Below are 20,678 nucleotides of genomic sequence, written 5' to 3'. Positions count from 1 at the left end.
CTAAGACTAATTAAGGATTTACTGATGAGTAGATACAACTAAAATGATTTCTCCTTAAGCACGGAATGCTTTTCCTCAAAGGCCATCCACGCCGCTTGACAGGATTTCGTGCGAGACGAAGTCGTTTGGTAGGACACTCCGGTGGCCACCAGCGAGGAAACCAGTATGTTGTACTTAATCGGATAGCGAATGCGGGATTGTATGATCTTCTGGGCGAAATAGGTACCGGAAAAACCTGTAATTTGTGTAATTATTATGCAATTATCAAATAAAACCAAGAGATGATAACGCACTTAAACAAAACGTGGCGAGTCCTGTGAAAAGAGAGCGGGTCATGCAGTCGATGTAACCATCGAATCCTGGATGCTTCTCGCGCTGCTGATCCTTCAATCGCTTGATATCGTTCATAATAAACGCTTAGTTAAGTGATTAAATTGTATTTTCATTCGCTTTTGCCGGCGCGCAATTAAAACAGCTGTGAAACTAGAGATGGGAAAACTTATGCCGATTGTATCGGCACTATAACCGATATTTAAATTTATATTTTTATTCTCAAATTCCATACTTTCTGTAGTTGTCATGATGGTGCATTTTTATTTCGTAAAACAATATAGGCCTTTTTATTTATTTCCTCGGTTGTTATTTAGGTTTGACTTAATTGTACATTTTACAACGTGCACAAAAAGTGCCTACAATTCAGTCAAACAGTAAAACAAAATAATACCAGTAATCCCAAAATAATAGTCTCAAATAGCTCGAATTTTCTAATTTATTTATTTTAATTGGTGAATATTTAATAATATGATTTCGACCACCGAGTCCCGATACTATCGCACGATAACTCCACTACCGATAGCAGCTCCGGCGGTGTGGCAACCCTGGAAATAGGTTTAGTATACCCAAGTTGCAATTGCGGCGGCGGCTGAAAAATAACAATTAAAAGGTCGCGAAAAGGAGTTAAAATCGAGTGGCAGGATGCAATGAGGCGTCCCAGCATCCACTAGAAGGTGAAAAAAGCACAGCAAACCGATCCGGGAAACCATTTAAACCGAGAAAAGAGGGGTTTTCGGATAAATAATAGATGTACAAGTAGTGCCGACGCCAAAAAAAAAGAGAGACAGACGCAGATTGCAAAAAAAAGGCGAAGAGAGCGGAAAGAGGAAGAGCGATAGAGAGAAAGAAGAAGAAGCGAAGCGAAGAACGCGCGGCAAATGCTGACAATAAAAAAAAAACTGGGGAAAAAACATTTCTTTTTTTACCTGTGCTTACACAAAAAAGACAATAAAACCTGTAACGCAACCAAATCGCATTTCTTGCAGATCTTCAACGTGCTGGGCGGACAATCAGCCGGTTACCTATGGGAAAGAAAAACCCCAACGCCCGTCACACAGATGCCGCAACACCTTTGACCACAGACGACTCCAACTGCTCCCCCGTATCTGCATCTGCATCTGAATCGGAATCGACAACAAAATCGAAATCGAAATCAAAATCTTCAAGATCCAAGCAATCCAAATCCAGATCACAGAGAAATGTCAGGGCAGCCAAAAATGTCAGCATTAGCAGTCTGTCCAGTGATTCCGATTCCGATCAGGCAGTAGCAGCCAGTTCAGTCAACGAGGAGGAGGAGGAGCAGCCAGCCGTCTGCAAGATTCGCATTGTGCCGCTAGAGAAGCTGCTGGCCAGTCCTAAAATCAAGGAGAAGCCTTCCCGCAGGAGTAGTACGAAGAAGATTACTTTGATTGAGAGTTCCAGCGACAGCGAGGAGCTTCTGAAAAGGATCCCATCCCCCTTGCCAGCGCGTAAAAGAAGCGCTGCTATCATAGAACTGAGCGACAGCGAGGAGGAGGACGAAGCGGAGCCTGTACTAGTGGCCAATCCCTTGCGCAAAAGGCGGGACAAGGATAGCCAGCAAAGTAAACCCGAGGAAGTCACCAGTAAACAGCCGGAGCAGGCCAGCACATCCAGCGGGGCAGTCAAAGAAGCCACCAAGAACGGCAATCGCAAACATCGGGGCTCTCTGACCAGCGAGAGATCTTCGAAAGCCAGCTCACCAAGAGCCGAATCACCTCCGAGGCCCAAACGCTGTGTGGTGCGCTTGAAGCGTGTCAGCCTGCCCAAGCCAAAGCCCGCCCAGAAGCCCAGGAAAATGAGCACCGACTCGGAAGAGGCGGCCACCACCTCCAAGAAAAGCAGGCAGAGGCGCTCCAAAAGCGAAAGTGAGGCCGACTCTGACTACGAAGCTCGAGCAGCGGAGGAGGAGGAAGAGGAGGAGAGAAAGTCCTCCGAGGATGAGGAGGAGGAGGAGGAGGCGGCCAATAGCAGCGACAGCGAGGTGATACCGCAGCGCAAGCGGCGTCGGAAGAAGAGCGAATCCGAGAAGGGCTCCTCCGACTTTGAGCCGGATGAGAAGCAGAAGAAGAAGGGTCGCAAGCGCATCAAGAAGAACTCCAGCGGCGAGAGCGATGACGATGATGACAAGCAGAAGAATAAGCGCAAGCACATACGCAAGATCATCAAGACCAAGGACTTGGATCTGACAACCAAGGAGGCGGCCAAGGAGGAGGATGACCGAAGGAAGCGTATCGAGGACCGCCAGAAGCTGTACAACCGCATCTTTGTCAAGTCCGAGAGCGTGGAGATCAACGAGCTGGTTCTAGACTTCGACGCGGATTCCAAGAAGGCCCTGCTGCAGGTGGACAAGGGGCTGTTGAAGAAGCTGAAGCCGCATCAGGTGGCGGGCGTGAAGTTCATGTGGGATGCCTGCTTCGAGACGCTCCAGGAGAGCCAGGAGAAGCCCGGCTCCGGCTGCATCCTGGCCCACTGCATGGGTCTGGGCAAGACCCTGCAAGTGGTCACCCTGTCGCACACGCTGCTGGTGAACACACGACGTACCGGTGTGGATCGCGTCCTTGTCATTTCGCCTCTGAGCACGGTGAACAATTGGGCACGGGAATTCAACAGCTGGATGAAGTTCGCCACCCGCAACGACATCGAGGTGTATGACATCTCGCGCTACAAGGACAAGCCCACGCGCATCTTCAAGCTCAACGAATGGTTTAAGGAGGGCGGCGTCTGCATCCTCGGCTACGACATGTACCGCATTCTGGCCAACGAGAAGGCCAAGGGTCTGCGCAAAAAGCAGCGCGAGCAGCTAATGGAGGCCCTGGTCGATCCCGGTCCGGATCTGGTCGTCTGCGACGAGGGACATCTGCTCAAGAACGAGAAGACCTCCATCAGCAAGGCGGTCACCAGGATGCGCACCAAGCGTCGGATTGTCCTCACCGGCACCCCGCTTCAAAATAATCTCAGAGAATGTAAGTAGAGTCCTCGATTCCTAATAACAAGAAATGGAGTGTTGTTAGGGTCCCTTTGGTGCTTAAAATAAATTATTTTTATGGCTCCCCAAAGGCCTCGAGCTTCGAAAGAATTGGTCTCACAAATGCGAACACTTCCAGTGCGATAAGAAACATTATTTTCTCTTAAAAAGTGATTGGTGTTATTTTACCGGACATTATTGCATGCAGCCACTAAACAAGCATACCCAATTAATTTAATAATCTCCTTCTATTCCTAGATTACTGCATGATTCAGTTTGTTAAGCCGAATCTGCTGGGCACATACAAGGAGTACATGAACCGCTTCGTCAACCCGATCACAAATGGCCAGTACACGGACTCCACGGACCGGGATCTTCGTCTTATGAAGCACCGCTCGCACATTCTGCACAAGCTGCTCGAGGGCTGCATCCAACGGCGGGATTACTCCGTCCTGGCGCCTTATTTGCCGCCGAAGCACGAGTACGTGGTCTACACAACGCTGTCGGAGTTGCAGCAGAAGCTCTATGGCTACTACATGACCACGCACCGGGAACAAAGCGGCTCTGATGTAGTCGGCAAGGGGGCGCGACTATTTCAGGACTTTCAGGATCTGCGGCGCATCTGGACGCATCCGATGAACCTGCGGGTGAATAGTGACAACGTGATTGCCAAACGGCTGCTCAGCAACGACGACTCGGATATCGATGGCTTCATTTGCGACGAGACCGACGAAGAGGACGCTGCTTCCAATTCCTCGGACAGCTGCGATTCCTTCAAGTCGGACGCCAGTATGTCGGGTGTGGCGGCCAGTTCGGGAAAGGTGAAAAAGCGCAAAACTCGTAATGGGAACGCCGGTGGTGCCGATAGCGATTCCGATCTGGAGCTGCTAAGCGGATTACCCGCAGGAGCCAGTGCCCAGAAGGACGACCCATCGGAGTGGTGGAAGCCTTTTGTCGAGGAGCGAGAGCTGAACAACGTACACCATTCCCCAAAATTGCTCATCCTCTTGCGGCTGCTGCAGGAGTGCGAGGCAATTGGTGACAAGCTGCTCGTCTTCTCACAGTCCTTGCAGTCCCTGGACGTCATCGAGCACTTTCTGTCGCTGGTGGACAGCAATACCAAGAACTACGAGTTCGAAGGTGGGTTCATATACTACATTCCATGTATAATTTTGTGTTATATATAATATTCTGTCTCCAGGTGATGTGGGCGACTTCAAGGGCTGCTGGACGAACGGAAAGGATTACTTCCGACTGGACGGCAGCTGCAGCGTGGAGCAGCGTGAGGCCATGTGCAAGCAGTTCAACAACGTGACCAACTTGCGCGCACGCCTGTTTCTCATCTCCACTCGGGCCGGTGGCCTGGGCATCAATCTGGTGGCCGCCAATCGTGTGGTCATTTTCGATGTCTCCTGGAATCCCTCGCACGACACGCAGAGCATCTTCCGTGTCTATCGCTTTGGGCAGATTAAGCCGTGCTACATCTACCGTCTGATTGCCATGGGCACCATGGAGCAGAAGGTCTATGAACGCCAAGTGGCCAAACAGGCTACGGCCAAGCGTGTGATCGATGAACAGCAGATTTCGCGGCACTACAACCAGACGGACCTTATGGAGCTGTACTCCTATGAGCTGCAGCCCACCACCGAACGCGAGATGCCCATCCTGCCCAAGGATCGGTTGTTTGCCGAGATACTCACCGAGCACGACAAACTGATCTTCAAGTATCACGAGCACGATTCGCTACTGGAACAGGAGGAGCACGAGAATCTGTCGGAGGAGGAGCGCAAGTCAGCTTGGGCCGAGTACGAGGCGGAGAAAACTCGAACGGTTCAGGCGTCGCAGTACATGAGCTACGATAGGAATGCCTTTGGCAACCAGGTGATGGGACAGTTTGGCAATGCTTCCGGCAGCGTGACCTCCAACAAGATATTCGGCTTCCGGTCGGACATTCTGCTGCAGCTGCTTAACATGAAGATATCGAAGGACCATCCAGAGCTAAACCAGAACCAGGTCATTCAGCTGGTGCCCACCTATCTGCAGCAGCTCTACAATGAGATGAACAACGGCGATCCGACCATGTACAAGGATCTCCTCAGCCTGCACTCAAATATTGTTCATCCCAGCGGGATGTACATGAATCCCCTGCTCTACGCCAATCAGCATCCCAATGCGGCTGGCTACAATCAGGGCACTGGCGGTCCGCCGGGGCCGGCTGGATCGATGCCCCCCGGTCCACATGCCGCACCTGCTCCGGGCTTCGAGCCGGACAAGGTATACGAGATCGATTAAGATACACCCGATTCGCGGAACCAACGGAATGTGGTTGCACTCTTTAATTTAATCGTAGGTAATTCGTCGACATTGTCGGCATTTCCTTTGGACTAAAGTTACAAATGTGGTTTATCCTATCTTATTACCATTACCGATTACCTATTACCCATAACCGAGCGCATAAGATTATACTTTTTATCAACTCATCTAAGTTCAAAACTGTCCTAATTCATGTGTAGACTTACATTAGATACAAGTAAAAAAACAAAAATACAGCGTATGATTTAAACACATAACATACAGAATATAGACCATGGCTATATACATACATAAATACATAGTGCGGATCCGGCTAGGAGAAGCAGGAAATTATTTAACACGCGACAAGATAACAAAAATAAATGGCACAGATATTAAAATAAATGCGTAACAATTTCTCTCCTCAACTTGAATGTTTTAAGGATGTGGGCGGGGATATAAAGATTAAAGAAATATTTGGAATGACCCTGGTTAAAATAAATCCAGGATATATAATCAGTTTATTTAACTAGACGAGATACAAGTAGACTAAGCCGGGTCTATACAAAATTACAAGCTAAATCGAAGGAAGCGCCCTACTTATTTCGGGGGCATCTGCCTGCCCATCATGCGGAGCTGCTGCATCTGTTGGGCCTGCAGCATGTGCTGTGGACTGGGCTGCATTGGTCCGCCGGGTTGCATTGCCCCCGGTGGCATTCCGGGCATCATTCCTGGTCGTGGTGGTGCTCCGCCCATGGGCGGCATTCCGCCGCCGGGACCCTGCAGCATACCGGCTCCGATGGGCGGGGTGGGGCGACTGTGCACGCCCTGCTGGATGTCCGACAGACAGGCCTTCCACTCTTCGAGGCGATTGTAGTGCTTCTGGAGCAGGCCCTCCTTGCGCTGGATCTCGATGCTCAGGTCCTGGTTCTCGTCCTTGATCAGCATGTAGGGCTTCAGCGTGGAGACAAGGAAGCGCTTCTGCAGGAAGAAGGCCTCCATCTGGCGGGCCACGTCTATGAAGCGATTGGTGGTCTTCTGCACCTCCAGCTCGATCTCCTCCTTGTTGGTCCCGGAATTGGGCTCCTGCTTGGTCAGCGACAGCAGGCACGACTGGAAGGCCTCCTCGAACTCGTCCATCAGGTTCCCGCCACCGGGCTCGTTGCTGGACATGATTCCCTGCGATCGGCAGACGGTTAAACAATTAAGTATAAACAACTTAGCCGGTTCAGCGGAACAACAAAAGCAACAGAATTTCAGCAGGGTTGCCTTTTCTTGCCAATTGCGGTAGTGATGGCAGTTGCTCAAGGAAGATAAAAATCGATTTTCGAAATCGAATATAAGACATTAAGTATTCGATCTTTAACGATTTGGAAATATATAATATGATATATTTCCAAATCGTTAAAGATCGAATATATATCGAGTAATAACTCGAAATATATATATATTAGGACGTTTTTTAATAGCTCTATGTTTTGTAATTTAAAAGAAATTTATTCATTCGAGTAAAAACTTAAATTTATTAAAATTGTCAAGATTTTTTGTTTGTCAATAAAAAGTTTTAAGAAGTTTTTTAAGGGTCAGCCTAAAGTCAATACCTAAAAATATGCAGATAGAAATATGCTTGTAGTTGTAATTAAGTATTCTATAAGAGCTAATGTATTAAACAAATTTTAAATTAAACATCATTGTGCATGTTTGTATAGGGTATTCCTGCTAGGACGTATATCGATAACAGACATCGCATCAGCTGTTTCATTTCTTTTTTGCATGTGCGCCTGTTTATGTAAACAAAAGAAGTTTCTCAACCAAATGACCAGAAACTATCCAAGTCCAACGATATGACCGCCCGAATAATCCAACGCAGCCTGCACACGGCTGGCTTCTGTCTTCTGGCCAGAGTTCCCCGCCGCGCCAATCCTGGACTGGGCTACCAACTGCAGCAGCTGCAGGAGCACCCGGAGAGACCCAGCGAAGCTAGCGAGGATTACGCCGATCTGGAGTCGGATTTCATGGGCGTGCAGAAGACCCATCGGCAGTACGAGAAGGAGCAACAGCAGCAGCGCGATCGTATTCGTCAGTTTATGATTAAGCACAAGTATTTCCGGGATGCCAAGTTGCCCAACCTTTTGCTCCATGCGGAAAAGGAGCAGATGCGACTGCTCCACGAGCGGGATCCCGAGGAGTGGAGTGTGGAACGGCTGGCGGAGAGTTTTCCCGCCACTCCGGAGATAGTCCAAAAAGTTCTGAGGGCCAAGTGGCGACCGAGGAGTGTGCAAAGGATCCGTTCCCATGATGAGACCGTCATCCAGAATTGGCAGCTATTGAGGTCGGGAAAAGGTGACTTCAATCTACCGCCTGCTCTGCTGCAGCATCTCCAGAAATTCGCGGAGCGGAGGCGGCAGGATCTGCGGGAACTGAAGACCCAGGAATGGCCCACGAAACCACAACTGCCCATTCCCCAGGGAAACGAGTTCCGGAAGCTACTGGGCAGCGGCAATTCAACCCCAGAGGAGCTGCCCGCACCACAAATCTCATCCGGCTATGAAGCCCCACCCTCATCGGCGGAAGATGAAACCTATTTGCTGGATAAAATCCGCAATAAAAAGAAGATGCGCCTGCAGGACCTTAAAGACATGAAGCTAGTGGAGTCGGATCCTAAAGTTCCAGAGGAACTAAAGCGCCCCATCGAGAATCCCAGTGGCACAGGCTTCCTGCCCAGCTTCGTACCCAAGTTCGCAAGCAGCGAGATTGTGATCAGTGCAGCGGATCAGCGAAAGTATGAGATAACCCAGGTGAAAACCAGGATTGTAATCCCTCGGAAACTGCATCGCCAGGGAGCCACTTACCGCGTGGAGGATGCCTACTACGATGATGATGGGGAGCTGCTCTACCGAGTGCCTGGAATGACAGGAACCGGGAAAGGTCAATAACCGTCATAGTGCTTTAGTTTAAAAATATTTATTCAGAAAAGAGCATTATTAAGTAATATAATTCGAAAATTGTTCAATCACAAGCGTTCTTCAGCACTATATAAAAATATATAAATCACTTGATACACAGATTCTTGGTTAGTTCATGGTCAGTGGTTAAAGGCGGTGGCAATCAAATCGCTGCCCGCCATTAGAGAGTCAGATGCCACGGTTATTTGTGCGCCCGTCAGCTTGGCCACGAAATCGCAGGCGGCCACTTCTGCATAGCTGGCTCCTCCCACGACAAAAACAAAGAGATTCCTCAGTCGCAAGGGGAACACATCCTGTTCTGCACCTCCGTTCACCTTCAGTTGGTTGGCATAAACCTTGGGCGTGGTTTTTCCCGTGTTCAGATGGAGTTGCAAACCGTCAATCATGCCCAGCTTTAGTGATAACTCCTCGGCACTATTGGTTTTTAACAAAATCGAACAGAGCTGAGCAACCAAAGGGATGTAGGTGCCATTAAACACAAAACTGGGACAGGATTGCAGACCTGCAGCTTGCGTTTTGGAGGCGGAACCACCATCCGGTCCATCTCCACTCGAGGTTAGGAGCTTCAGTCGATTGGCATTGGCCTGGAACTCTGTTTGTTGAAACTTGGGCAGCGGAAGATTGGAAAGCAGCTTGGTCGGAGCCTTCTTCTCCACCACAAGTGGTGGCAGCAGTCCCGCCTGCGATAACTGCTGGAACACACCCAACTCCTGATGGCCAAACAGATTGCAGTAGTTCCTGGCAAAGATCTGCAGCTCCTCGGGCGCCACGCCAACACAATGATGTAACAGGCACAGCAGTCGTAGGGTATTAAATCTCTGACCATCGGTGGTCATCAGCTCGTCGATCTCACTTAGCAATCGCTTCCTCGACACATTGTTCAAGATGTCCTCCTCCAGAGTTTGCAGCCTCCTAAAGTTACCCATCATTTGGATCACAATCTCGCTGGCATTCAGATGCCTAAGGACTTTGCTCTTCAGCTCGGTGAGTTTGGGCAGCTTTCTGGCCACATAATCGTGCATCTCCTCCAGCTGCATGTCGTTGAGCTTCTGGAGTTCCAAGCCCAAGGCTTTAACTTGTGCGTGAATCAAACTGCTGACCTGGGCAAACCGCTTGTAGCGATTGTCGGCGTAGATTTCATCTGAGGGGGAGTTTAGGCGAATGGAGCAGGGTTTGCTGGCTGGGTTAGGTGCTCCTTTGGCGTTTTTTCCCTGAAGCAGCTCCACACGCTGGCTGCTAATCTTGTTCTTTGAGTTATCCACCAGAATCTCACCAGAACGCTGCTCAAAAACTTCTAAGAGTAGACCCGCATAAATGGCTGGCGTAAGCAGGCTGGCGGGGTAATCCTTATCCCGGTCAATAATAAGCCAACCGCCGTAGTCCGGGGGAGTCGTGGATTCCGGGAGCTTTCCCAGAGCCTTCAACATCTGCAGCAATTGAGATGAATGGCTACCAAAGCTGAGGATCACAGCGGGTTGTCCGCAGATCATCTGAAGCAAGCGCAGACTTTGGGCCACAGGAGGCAAGGGAGATGTGTTTCCCTGGAGGTAGAGGCATTTATAGAGCTGTAAAATGAAATAATACAATATGGATCCGTTTCGTATATTAACATATATCAACCCACTTACATTGGGCAGCTCCAAACTAAGGACTCCCTGATCAAAGTATATGAAATCCCAGTTAAAGTGATGAAGTTCCACCAAACCATAGAGACCGGCTTGCTCCAGGAGAGTTTGAAAATAGGAATAGCAACTGGGCACACAGACTATGTGGTACATCTTCAAGGATATGTCCGGCATCACCTCCAAGGCCACGGGTTGCAGTTGTTTAAGTAATGTCTGAAAGGTTCCCAAAACACTGCGGATCATATAGATGTGCACCTGATCCGCGGATCTTGGTAAAGACTGCTCCGCATCATGTTTGTAGATCCTCTGAATGCCCTTCAGCCTAGGAGGGATTATATATAAGTCGTATGTATACTTAAAGCATGGTTATGATCCTCACTTTAACCAGGAGGCAGTGACAACATGTTCTAGTGGCTTTATCAAGTCTGGCTCCAAAATTAACTCCTTTTTTCCAGGTATGGAACATAGTATAGAGCAAAGCTGCAGGGGATTTATTATTATAGTTATTATTTGTATAGTTCTCACTGGTTTTTACCTTTTCCTGCGCCACCAACTGAAATCCCTGAAGCTTTTTGTCCAGCGTCAAATCCATTCTTTGCCAAACAACAGAAACAGCTGATTTAGCAAGGTGGGAAAATATAAGGTGGCGCATAAGCACAATGGGCAATTTTAAACGGGAAGTTTCATAATTTCACAGTTTTCTAATATGTATAAAGAGGCTGTTCTAAATGAATTTATAATAATAGAACTTCAAATGAAAATAACAATTTACATTTTTTAATTTCACCATATGAAATCACTGACGTCACAATTTATAGACTCGCTCTCTTTCGTCGCACAGTGGGATAACTTGATAAGTATTTATAAAAAGTAACTTTTTACCTACATTGATCTATATTTTATTCCTTGTACAATGAACAATAGTATCCAAAATTTGGATATTCATAGGAGATAAAACCATAAAAATAACTTTTTTTATTCATTTTTAACAGATTTTTCATACAAAAGATTTGATATAATAGCCTTGAATACACTCACATTTACCCCGAAAAGTTTTGGAATTATTATCTTACTTCTCGTTACCCCTTTGATTATGGTTGATTAGGTCAGATTTCCCGTCCCCATGGAAAATTTAAAGTAGGTCTTAAGCACCAAATTTCCATACTTCTTTGGGTTAAAACCCTTTTCTAGTTTTATAAGGAGATGATAACAACAGATTGTTCGCTTCTCGTGCCCACTGTGCGCGGGCTGGTCGCTCACGAACTATCGAATCGGTTCGCTACTCGCTCCCATCTCTAGTCGGGTATTTAAGCGCGTTTCGTCTGGTTATGGTCACAGTTTCGTTCCAAATTCCGAAGCGAGAGATTGTCGTGGGAGGTTGTTGCGCGCGCCCCGTTCGCATTTATGTGTTTTTATCGTGATTCTGTCAACCGAAATCATATGTTTTTAGCCAGGAGAGAGACGGCAGAAAAACGGGCGCAGTTCTGCGGTGGAAAATCGAAAATTAACCAGCGCACAGCACACACAGTGATTAAATATTGAAATTGATGGGAATTGAGTGTGAATCAAAATATGGTTGGCCATTCGAAAACCGTGAAATAAAAACGTGAACAAAACCAGAAAATTGTTATCGCTCTCTGTCTCTTTCGCCCTATCGCATCTCTCTCTCTCTGCGATTTGCTCTCCGTGTGTTTATGTCTCAGCTGTCCGAGTGTGTGTGCGGCCAGTGTGTGTGTGTGTGTGAACGAACGTGCAAGTGTTTGTGATTTTATGTTGTTGTTTTGCTTGCTTTCGCGTGAAATTCAACAAGAACAACAACAACAACAAAGGCAACGTCCAACAACAAATTTAAATTGAGATTTTCCATTAAATCTAAAGTTACAGGCGCCTAATTTCCATTTACCAGGTGAGTTATACTTAACTTTGTTTATAAATAAAGTGAAATTCGCGAATGTGGGTGAAATTTGTGCGAAAATAGGTGGGAAATAACTGAAATAGTTGTTCAAATGACAAAAATAAACGAGCGGTCTTTTTTTTTTTGATATTGCAGCTTGTTGCATGTTCTCAACTTCCCTTTTGTGCCAGAGATTCGTCTCTCTTTCTCGCTCTCTCTCTCTGTTGCAGTTTTATATATTCGCCTTTGTCAATCATTTATCTGTTGTTTTAATGTTTTCTGTTTTTTTTGTATGCCTAACATTATTTTCTTATAGTCTATCTATGTGTCGTCTTCTTCGCGTTTTCCTTGCGTTCCGTTTGTTTGTGATACCGGTTTTAGCAGCTGTCTCGCTCTGGCGCGTTGCACAGGTTGCCGTTTAGTTTACTTTTAGATTTTCTATTCTTTGCGCTCCTGTGCGTTTTAATCGCATCTTCTTCTTCGCGCTCATCTTCCTAATGCCTGTTTGTTGTTTTTGCTGTTGTTGCCCCTCCCAATTATGCTTTATTTGTTTGTGTTTCCCTCTCCCCCATTAAAACTTAATTTTTGCCGTCTTTTTATAATTTATTGGGTTTTTTGCGACCTATCCATTTGCTATATAATTTAAAAGTCTAATTTTTCGAAAGGCTGTTCTACTTTGGTTAATTACCTTCGTTGAGATTTAAAAAGATTTTAATGAAAGTAATTTTGCTATTCCTTAAACACGTTTTTAATCAAGATTATTTTTTATTAGATGAGTCATCTTAGAATGTTCTATGCAAATTGTAGTTTTATTGGAAAATGTTTTATAAACTTTTAGTCTAGGGAAGTATGAGTACTTTTCCTTTGACTTTATGAGTTCCCTAAAATTTATTCTGAATGTGCGAGAAAATGAAAGTGTAAAAAATGAATCACAAAGTAGCAGTGGAAAATTTATGAGTATGAATGTAGCTTCCGTTTATACTTAACAGAACTAATAAAAATCAATGCGATTTGTTTATGATTTCCTGTATAGATTCTGAAAATCTTGAACAAATATTAACATCAATTATCAATGCTATATATGAATGTAGTGATCTAAAGTCTTTATATTGTTTTTTTTTTTAAATCAAAAAAATTCTTATCGCTAAAAATTTTTTAATAACAACGTTCAGCTAATTTTCTAGTTTATTATATGTTTTATTTAACCCTGGAAAGTTATTATTTAGATTAGAGTGTCAACATTGAACAATGAATCATAAAATTAGTAAAACACATTTTTCTCTATCAAACAATGAAAAATTCAGAAATTTGTTAAATATATAAGTATTTAAGCCCTGATTTGCTGTTTTTAATGGTGGTTTACAATTGCTTATCGCCCGTTCTGTACTAAAACTAAAAAATGCAAGGGGGAAATCTTGAGAAATGGGAAAAACCGCTGAGTTTATCGAGGCCGTCGGCGTTTCTCAACTCGATTTCTCATCCAAAATGCGCTTCGCCCGTCCAATAAAAACATTAATAACCAGCAAAGCAAATCGAAATAATTCATTTGCATTTAGGTAAATAAACAATACCACCGCCGCCCGAAGGTGATTCCAATCACACCTCCATAAATTCTCTTGCAAAAGTTTGCCACTAATTAAAACGAGAAACAAATTACACTTCAAGAGGGGGCAAAAAGAAGCTTCAGGAGAGCCAGGAATTTGTGTAAACAGAAATGATTTTGGAAAAGAAAGCAAAAAGCATTTTTGCAACGTGCTCTTGCCTTTCTACCCAAAATTCTACCCCCGAAAACAATCTCGTTTTTGTTCATTGTGTGGAGGCGTGTGAATTTTCGTCGGTTTGATGTCTGTTTTTGCTCTGCTCATTTCTACGCACACACATCAAACCCAATTAGTATTGTTCTTCTGTTGGCATATGGCAAATATTTCCATTTGTCGGTTTGTATACATATAAATTGCTTTGTATTAGCTTCGGTTCTGACTTTTTTCCGATCTTATGTTTGGAGTAAGACTTTGGGTAATGTGTTTGGATATTTATACTTTCCCATACTTCGCGATTCTATTTTTGGACAAATTTTCAGTACATTTACGTTTCTCATACGGGCACACGTGTTGAAGATTGTAATTTTGTATTTATTTTCATGTTTTCACTTTGTAGGGGGAATTACGTTTCCAAAAAACCTCAAAAATGCGACGTTGCAACGCGTTTCAAGATATATTTTTAATAATATGGGGTTTTAATCATCTCAACGTTTGTAACGAACTTTTTAAAATTCGTAATGTTTAAAATCCCTTTATTTTAATAAGTATTATGATATTTTCTTTTAGGGTATTACATTTTTGAATTTTAAAATATTTCTGTTCACTTCTAAGATTTAGTAATTGAAAAGTAAGCACTAATTATCTAAAGCTTTTTTTGTAAAGCAATAAGGAAGCATTAAACATATTTTTTATGATACATTTTGATTACATTACTCTATTTTTATTTCAAAATAATGACAAATAAGAAAGCCAGGGTTTTATTTTTAGCAAACTCATCAAAAAAACCGCAAACAATCGCGTCATGTCGCACTCATGCGTATCTTCCCATTAGGGTGACTCACGCGAAGACAAGACAACTAACAAAGAATGAAAGAATTGCGCCGCTTGTTCATTCTTCAGCATTCTTCGCTCTACAGTTTTCATCATTTTTTTAGGGGCAGGAGCACTGAGCCATGTTTGTTATTCTTTCGCCGCAGAAGAATGGCGAAAGTGAACCCTCCTTGGGTTGGGATATGGGATATAGAATCTGGGATGGATGGATGGATGACTGGGGCTCACCGACTGACGTAGAAAAAGTGTGTTTGCGGGTGTGTTTGCCTGCCTTGAGCAAAGTATTTTGGCGCGTGTCCAAGTAGAAACAAAGAAAAGCAAAGAAAGGTGCGGCAAATATAGCGAATAAATCAGCAAATGGTTATTTGTCACTATGTCCGTGTATCCGAGCATGACCAGGCCTACAAAATTAACTAAGAAAAGAGAAGGGGGACTTAACGCTCCAGATAAAGTAATTTACAATTCATTCTCTTGTGAATTTGTATAGTTTCTGAATAGCATATCTTTGACAAAATGGTTTAGAAATTTAAATAAAGTGATATTTATAGCATTACAAAATGATGGATTTATAAAGGCAAACATTTCTTAAAAATATAAAATCCTGAGTTCTGCTAGGCCTGTAATAAACTTGTTCTTTTAATAAGAAATATTCAAATGAGTTTCCTACTTATTTATAGAATAATGTAAATACAAACAGTCGATAGATAAACAACTTTGATCTTTGGGCGTTTGCAAATTTTCGACTTTAGTCAATTGGTCCGTTAAGAAATTGCTAATTTAATCGGAAATTCTGGGAAAAATTTATGCAAAACAGCTAGTCAGCCATTAGGTTAACTTGTTTTGACACGGCCAATTCATTTGGACGACCCACCACACCCCACAGACCTTTTCACACCAGCGGCTTTTGCAGGTCCGGAGTTTTTCACATCTACGTATTAGACGCAGCCTAGCCGGAAAATGATGGAAAACGAAGAAAAATCGGATTTCTTTCTGGTCTGGCCGTGCCATCTCCAGTTTAGTTCCCTCGAATTTCTCACCTTTCTCAGCAATTTGAGCGCAAGGCAACGTGCCACGCATAGCTGAGAAGGCGGAAAAGCGTTTGACGCGACTTCGTCTCTGTATTTTCCCCCAATTTCCCTCACACCACCCCCTCTCACAACCGTCCTTTGTTTATCCGGTTCAGTTAAAAATTTCCCGCGATGTCGCCGGCCAAAAAAAGAAAATAAAGGAAAAACACAAAAACCAAACAGAAAACGGAACCAACTAGTTAGGTTAGCTCTCTTAGAAAGTGCCGACATAGAAGGCCAGTGCTGTCGAAACTCGAGGTGAAAAAACGCTTCATTTGCAAATAAACAAATATCTTTGAGTAAATATTTAGACTAAGCAAACATTTATCACAAAATGTAAACTTATCTTGGATTTTTAAAGAATTTGTTACCCAATGTCTAGAAAAATGAATTTTTTACAAGTAATAAATTACTTAAAAAATCTATTTTTGTAAGTAATAAATTACTTATAGATCAAAACTAGAAACCAAAATAAAACAACAATTTTAAACAGTGTCTAGATCCCATAAAAATAAAGCCGAAATGACAACACTATTGAAGACATTTTTTTAGAGGAGCGAATGAAAGAAACCGAGGCTAGATTTAAGCAATTGAAACGAGCTGAACTCTTTATTTTGCACCTAGACTCAGCAAAAATTTCTTTTGTTTTTTGTTTAGCTAGTTCCTGGTGTAGATTCCGAACAAAAAAAAAATAAAAAAAGGTAAACCAAATTCACCGGATATTGCAGATTTGTTATTTCTTTCGGTTCAATTAGGTTCATTGGGTTCATTTTCTTAAGACTGCATTTAAAGACTGCATTGTGGTCGATATCCTTAGAACAAGAGCTACAAATTTATCATAAGCTGTGTTTTTTTTATAATCCAAAATGTTGTTCATGGATTACAAAGGATTTGTACCAAAATTCAAGTGCATTCTCTCGGGTTAAAAAAAATCCAAAAGCAAGGAAAACCATCGATGCATTCTGTTCAGTCAACCGAGTTGACATTTGCTAACAAAATACGCTGGAAAATATGAACAAGGAAAACTGTTTATATGTTTGTTTACCAACAGAACCCAGTAGTATGGAGTGGAAGTACCCTCCATTCTCCATTTCTTCTGTGTCGAAGAAATGTTGCACACGAAAAATATATATTCAAAAAGCTTCTGCATTTTAACACATGATTTCATATGCAAATATGAACAATGCAAAGAATCGAGAGGAAAGACGGGATGTTGAGACGAAAATTTATGAGAAATCACAAAATTTATGGCATTCTTGGTGGAGAAGAACGGGCGAGGTGGATTTCCCAGATATCTGGGAAAACTCCGGGCAGAGTTGGCAAGAAGTTGATGTTGTCTAAGCTGTTTTCCCCGTTCATTTTCCGCTCGCTCTCGCTCTTTCTCACTCGTTTTTCACTTACTTTTCTTGTTTGCCAAAGTTATACAATTTTTTGAGTGTATAAGTGTGTGTGTGTGTGTTTGTACTTTTTGGCACGTGACAATAAATTGTTGTTTGTTGTCTCCCACTGTATTTGTATTTGTTGTTCGCTGTTCGTTGTCTTGCAAGAAAGCCAAAAGAAAAGTGTGTCATAAATGTCATAGTTAATATTTGCTGCTCTGTAAATTTTTGGTTCTTTTGCCCGTTGTCGTCTTTTATTTTTTATTTTTTTTTCAACTTTGGAAGCTTACTGCTTTTATAAATAAAAAGTATATCGCAGCGCTCTGTCAACCTTGACCCAGCAAAAAAAAAATTAAAGAAAAAACAAAGGCTTTCGCGACGTAGTGAGATGGGTTTGGGATGTACGAGGCGATATAAATTGCAAAGCCAGCAAATTTATGGATTCAACTCAGTCACCAAGCGAGTGTGTGAGTTTGTGTGCCAGCTAGCTGGATTCATAACCAATAACCCACAAAAGTTTCCGACCGGGTTACTCGTATTTTCAATTAGAGAAGCAACTAATGGCAAAGACAGGAAATCGGAATAAAAAAATATTCCCATTTAATAAAACTTGATTCGAAATCGAATGAAAACTTGAATGCAAAAACCTAACGAACGCAGAAAAGGTATACAAAATAGAACACACTGAGAAAAATAAGAGGTAGATATATATAAATTTAAATTTATTTTTTATCATTGTCTTTTTTTATCAAAGCTTTTTTCTATTGTGACAATAGGCCTATAAATCTGCTCAATAGTTATTAATGGAGGTTCTGCTTTAAAAAAATGTATTAAAAAAGATTAAAAAACTCATAAAACACGCTTCGAACTTATATTGTTATTTGATATTTGATAAACTGATAGAGCAATTGCTCTTTTAATATAAATGGCCTGGCATTTATTGTGGTTTAATTAAGCTGAAATGTTATTCGATACCATAAAATCTTTACAAAATGAAATACATTTATTGTTTATTTTTTTCTGTTGCTTGTATTTTGATCTATATATGTATCTATTGTTGGTAAGGCTTATATATCTGAAATATTTTCCTAAATCAGGAAACTTAATTAAAATCCGAATTGCTTGTGTTCTCTTTATGAAAGTTGGTAAATAACTTGTCAGCGAGGGCAAACACCATCATTGTGGTTTTGCATTGCAAACTTGTAGATAGTCTGAAGTGAGTACCAAGAATTGTCGATTTCCTGTCATTTCGTTAATGTACTTTGCACATCAATTTTCCCCTGAATTATTTGTTCCGGTTACATTCGATAAACCAACCACCCCCCTGCAATCAACTTAACCCTGACCAAGTACAAAAACTTTTTCGCAACAATTTGCGTCGATAAAAAAAACCACAAAAGGTGAAATTCAATCGACATATTGCCATAGCTTTGGGTTACCTTGAACAATCAGAACGAGCAGGTCAGAGCGAACGAGCTGATAATACGCATTAATCTCTCACCTGCCGAGAACCTGAAGAACCTAGAGCAGCAGCTAGAAAACTATGAAAATGAAATGTGGGGGTCGGGAAAACTGTAAAACTGTGTTCACCTTGCGAGGGAAAAGCAAAAGCACTCACATAAAAAAATGTTGATTATTGTTTTTGTTTCTCCTGTTGCTTTTCCGACGGCTTTAGTTTTCTGATTGCAGTTCAGTTCTTCTGCTCGTTGGCTGTATTTTATTGTTGGTTGGCTGCTCTTGGCCTAAAGTTGATTGCATGACATTGTTCTTAGCCAGCTTCCCCTTGTGTTTCTCTGTATGTTTTCCTTTTACTACATTTTTTTTTTTTGGTTTTTAGTGCGGTTTGTTTACATTTATTTTGTTTTGCTCACAATCAGAAAGAAGGCTTTTATAAAACACCGAACATCGAACATAGAACACCCAAAACCAAACCCACTCACCATTTGCAATATTATTGAAAAACCACTTGAATCGACCACCTACCTCCCCCTTTGTTTGCCGTTCAACTTTGATTTCTGTTTGGTTTTTTGGTAGCTTTATTGTTGGGGCATTTTTTGGTTGAAAATACTTGAAGTGCATTTTCATTTCGTGTTGCAATTGATGAATGCCCAAGTAATAAACTTGAAAAATGCCCATTTCGGTAGATTGTCGGCAGTTTCTGAGGAGCTAGATTTTTTCCATCTCAGTCGGCTTTTCTTCACGTATTTAGGGGGTTGTGGGCCCGAGGCCTGATGGACAAGACAAATAGCTTTTTCGGGCGGTGTGAGGCAGTTAAAAATAGTTGAAATATTGAATATAATTTGGGGCAGCGGAAAAGCAATAGAAATATACTTCACATTGTGATTGGCAGCCGCTTAACAGATGTTTTTCGCTCGGAAATTAGGTGATTTTAAATTTAAAATCTGTGGAAGTTTGAGTTTGATTGGGGTTGGCATTTACTAATAATGAACTGTATGTTCTAAAAAAATTGGTATTGTTTTATGAGCTTTGTGTATTTGTTTTTAAATTAACAAGGTTAAGTAATTAAGCTAAAAAACTTATTGTCTAATAAAAAATTCAAGGCAAACGCTTCCAAGAAAAAAGGATTTTCAAAACCTTTGAGATCTTAAGTTCTTTAAAAAATTTATTCGGTATTCTGTCGAAAATTATAGAAAACCCTTTGAAGTGACAACTATGACCAATAAATATCCCAAAAGCTGTTAATAAACCTTAAAATTATAAACGTTAATTGGCTTCTACTCAGCTAATAAAATCAATGTTAAAGAAAATAAACTTTTTATGTTCGACTTTCCTCGTTTGGAGCCCAATGGAGGGCCCATATTGCATTACCCAGGCTTATGCAGTTTAACTACTCTTTAATGCAGACATTGATAGGATCGTAAAATTCAGAGAGAGAGTGCTTGCAGCATATTGTGCGAATCGAAAGACACACAAATGGGACACATTATTGACAATAATGCGACAGGCCAGGACAAACATTTTCGAAAGGCGTTTATAATAATAATCGTTAATATTCGCTGGAGGAAGACGATGGACATAAAGATGTGGATGTGGAAAAGAGCGAATGGCAAAAGTGGATAACGCCATCAACACTTGACTTGCATTTTATGCTCGAATTATAATACGTTAAGAGGTCATAAGGAGTCGGGTTTGTTAGGGAAAGGAAGTGCATGAAATACGCTTTTAAAGAAAAATATATTTAGGAATTTTATTTCAAACTTTACAATGTACATATATTGCAAATTTCTATATTTAATTTACTTATTACTTATTTCCATTTTAAAGAATATGCCAACGACTTTATATTTAATGGAAATATAGCTTTTTGTTATGCATGCCTGGTTTAAAAATATAAGTACCCTCTGGGAAAAGAACTTTTTGCGACATCCATGACATTTTGCCACGCCCCCGCCCACAGCAGTGTCAAAAGAGTTGTCAGCTTCAACTTTCAACCGAGCACACATAATTATATAAATACATATATGTACATAGGCTATATACATACAACCCCTGGATGAAGCCTCTTTGCTGAAGTTGTTATTGCT

At 42.3% G+C, this 20,678-nt stretch overlaps 7 protein-coding genes across 15 annotated transcripts in view; 4 read left to right on the top strand and 3 right to left on the bottom strand.

Annotated features, from left to right (window-relative positions):
* Window positions 1-20,678, top strand: part of Muc96D (Mucin 96D) — a 200,641-nt gene that overhangs the window by 104,815 nt on the left and 75,148 nt on the right. Inside the window, exon 1 of one of the 6 annotated variants that reach the window (XM_070996902.1) lies at window positions 10,830-10,833. The exons of 4 other annotated variants lie outside the window; for them this stretch is intronic. The gene's annotated coding sequence lies outside the window, so the exon portion shown is untranslated. Of the gene's footprint in view, window positions 1-10,829; window positions 10,834-18,723; window positions 18,728-20,678 lie in introns of those variants that run through there. One more of the 6 variants, XM_070996901.1, reaches the window with a different exon arrangement.
* On the bottom strand, window positions 3-486 carry LOC108012126 (transmembrane protein 141). Its single transcript, XM_065866883.2, has 2 exons — window positions 294-486; window positions 3-235 (listed from the first exon to the last, which is right to left on the bottom strand). The coding sequence occupies exons 1-2, from the start codon at window positions 406-408 to the stop codon at window positions 39-41; spliced, it is 312 nt and encodes a 103-aa protein (XP_065722955.2). The 5' UTR covers window positions 409-486; the 3' UTR covers window positions 3-38.
* XNP (ATRX chromatin remodeler XNP) lies at window positions 862-6,039 on the top strand. The gene is made up of 4 exons (XM_065866881.2): window positions 862-1,007; window positions 1,320-3,317; window positions 3,578-4,459; window positions 4,521-6,039. Exons 2-4 carry the CDS (start codon window positions 1,358-1,360, stop codon window positions 5,609-5,611), a joined length of 3,933 nt encoding a protein of 1,310 aa, XP_065722953.2. The 5' UTR covers window positions 862-1,007; window positions 1,320-1,357; the 3' UTR covers window positions 5,612-6,039.
* On the bottom strand, window positions 6,088-6,903 carry MED28 (mediator complex subunit 28). Its single transcript, XM_017068102.4, has one exon. The coding sequence runs from the start codon at window positions 6,782-6,784 to the stop codon at window positions 6,212-6,214; it is 573 nt and encodes a 190-aa protein (XP_016923591.2). The 5' UTR covers window positions 6,785-6,903; the 3' UTR covers window positions 6,088-6,211.
* On the top strand, window positions 7,377-8,678 carry LOC108004985 (neugrin). The gene has a single exon (XM_017068104.4). The coding sequence runs from the start codon at window positions 7,456-7,458 to the stop codon at window positions 8,545-8,547; it is 1,092 nt and encodes a 363-aa protein (XP_016923593.4). The 5' UTR covers window positions 7,377-7,455; the 3' UTR covers window positions 8,548-8,678.
* Window positions 8,560-10,847, bottom strand: Vps33B (vacuolar protein sorting 33B). The gene is made up of 4 exons (XM_036818509.3): window positions 10,738-10,847; window positions 10,582-10,682; window positions 10,206-10,524; window positions 8,560-10,142 (listed from the first exon to the last, which is right to left on the bottom strand). The coding sequence occupies exons 1-4, from the start codon at window positions 10,792-10,794 to the stop codon at window positions 8,697-8,699; spliced, it is 1,923 nt and encodes a 640-aa protein (XP_036674404.3). The 5' UTR covers window positions 10,795-10,847; the 3' UTR covers window positions 8,560-8,696.
* The window catches only part of Fur1 (Furin 1), a 141,058-nt gene continuing 131,911 nt past the window's right edge, over window positions 11,532-20,678 (top strand). For 2 of the 4 annotated variants that reach the window (XM_065866427.2, XM_036818708.3), the window contains exon 1: window positions 11,533-12,108. The gene's annotated coding sequence lies outside the window, so the exon portion shown is untranslated. Of the gene's footprint in view, window positions 12,109-20,678 lie in introns of all 4 variants that reach the window. The other 2 variants (XM_070996896.1, XM_070996895.1) reach the window with 2 other exon arrangements.

Source organism: Drosophila suzukii, chromosome 3, assembly GCF_043229965.1.
Source record: "Drosophila suzukii chromosome 3, CBGP_Dsuzu_IsoJpt1.0, whole genome shotgun sequence".
NCBI lineage: Eukaryota > Metazoa > Arthropoda > Insecta > Diptera > Drosophilidae > Drosophila > Drosophila suzukii.
Note: the sequence above shows the minus strand (reverse complement) of the source record. Positions and strands in the feature narration are given on the sequence as shown.

Coding starts and splice junctions, on each gene's coding strand:
- LOC108012126 (XM_065866883.2), bottom strand. CDS start 408: ATGAACGATATCAAGCGATTGAAGGATCAGCAGCGCGAGAAGCATCCA. Junction 236..293: donor ACTCGCCACGTTTTGTTTAA/GTGCGTTATCAT, acceptor CACAAATTACAG/GTTTTTCCGGTACCTATTTC.
- XNP (XM_065866881.2), top strand. CDS start 1,358: ATGGGAAAGAAAAACCCCAACGCCCGTCACACAGATGCCGCAACACCT. Junction 3,318..3,577: donor TCAAAATAATCTCAGAGAAT/GTAAGTAGAGTC, acceptor TTCTATTCCTAG/ATTACTGCATGATTCAGTTT. Junction 4,460..4,520: donor CAAGAACTACGAGTTCGAAG/GTGGGTTCATAT, acceptor TTCTGTCTCCAG/GTGATGTGGGCGACTTCAAG.
- MED28 (XM_017068102.4), bottom strand. CDS start 6,784: ATGTCCAGCAACGAGCCCGGTGGCGGGAACCTGATGGACGAGTTCGAG.
- LOC108004985 (XM_017068104.4), top strand. CDS start 7,456: ATGACCGCCCGAATAATCCAACGCAGCCTGCACACGGCTGGCTTCTGT.
- Vps33B (XM_036818509.3), bottom strand. CDS start 10,794: ATGGATTTGACGCTGGACAAAAAGCTTCAGGGATTTCAGTTGGTGGCG. Junction 10,525..10,581: donor GTCACTGCCTCCTGGTTAAA/GTGAGGATCATA, acceptor AATCCCTCCTAG/GCTGAAGGGCATTCAGAGGA. Junction 10,143..10,205: donor TTAGTTTGGAGCTGCCCAAT/GTAAGTGGGTTG, acceptor TTCATTTTACAG/CTCTATAAATGCCTCTACCT.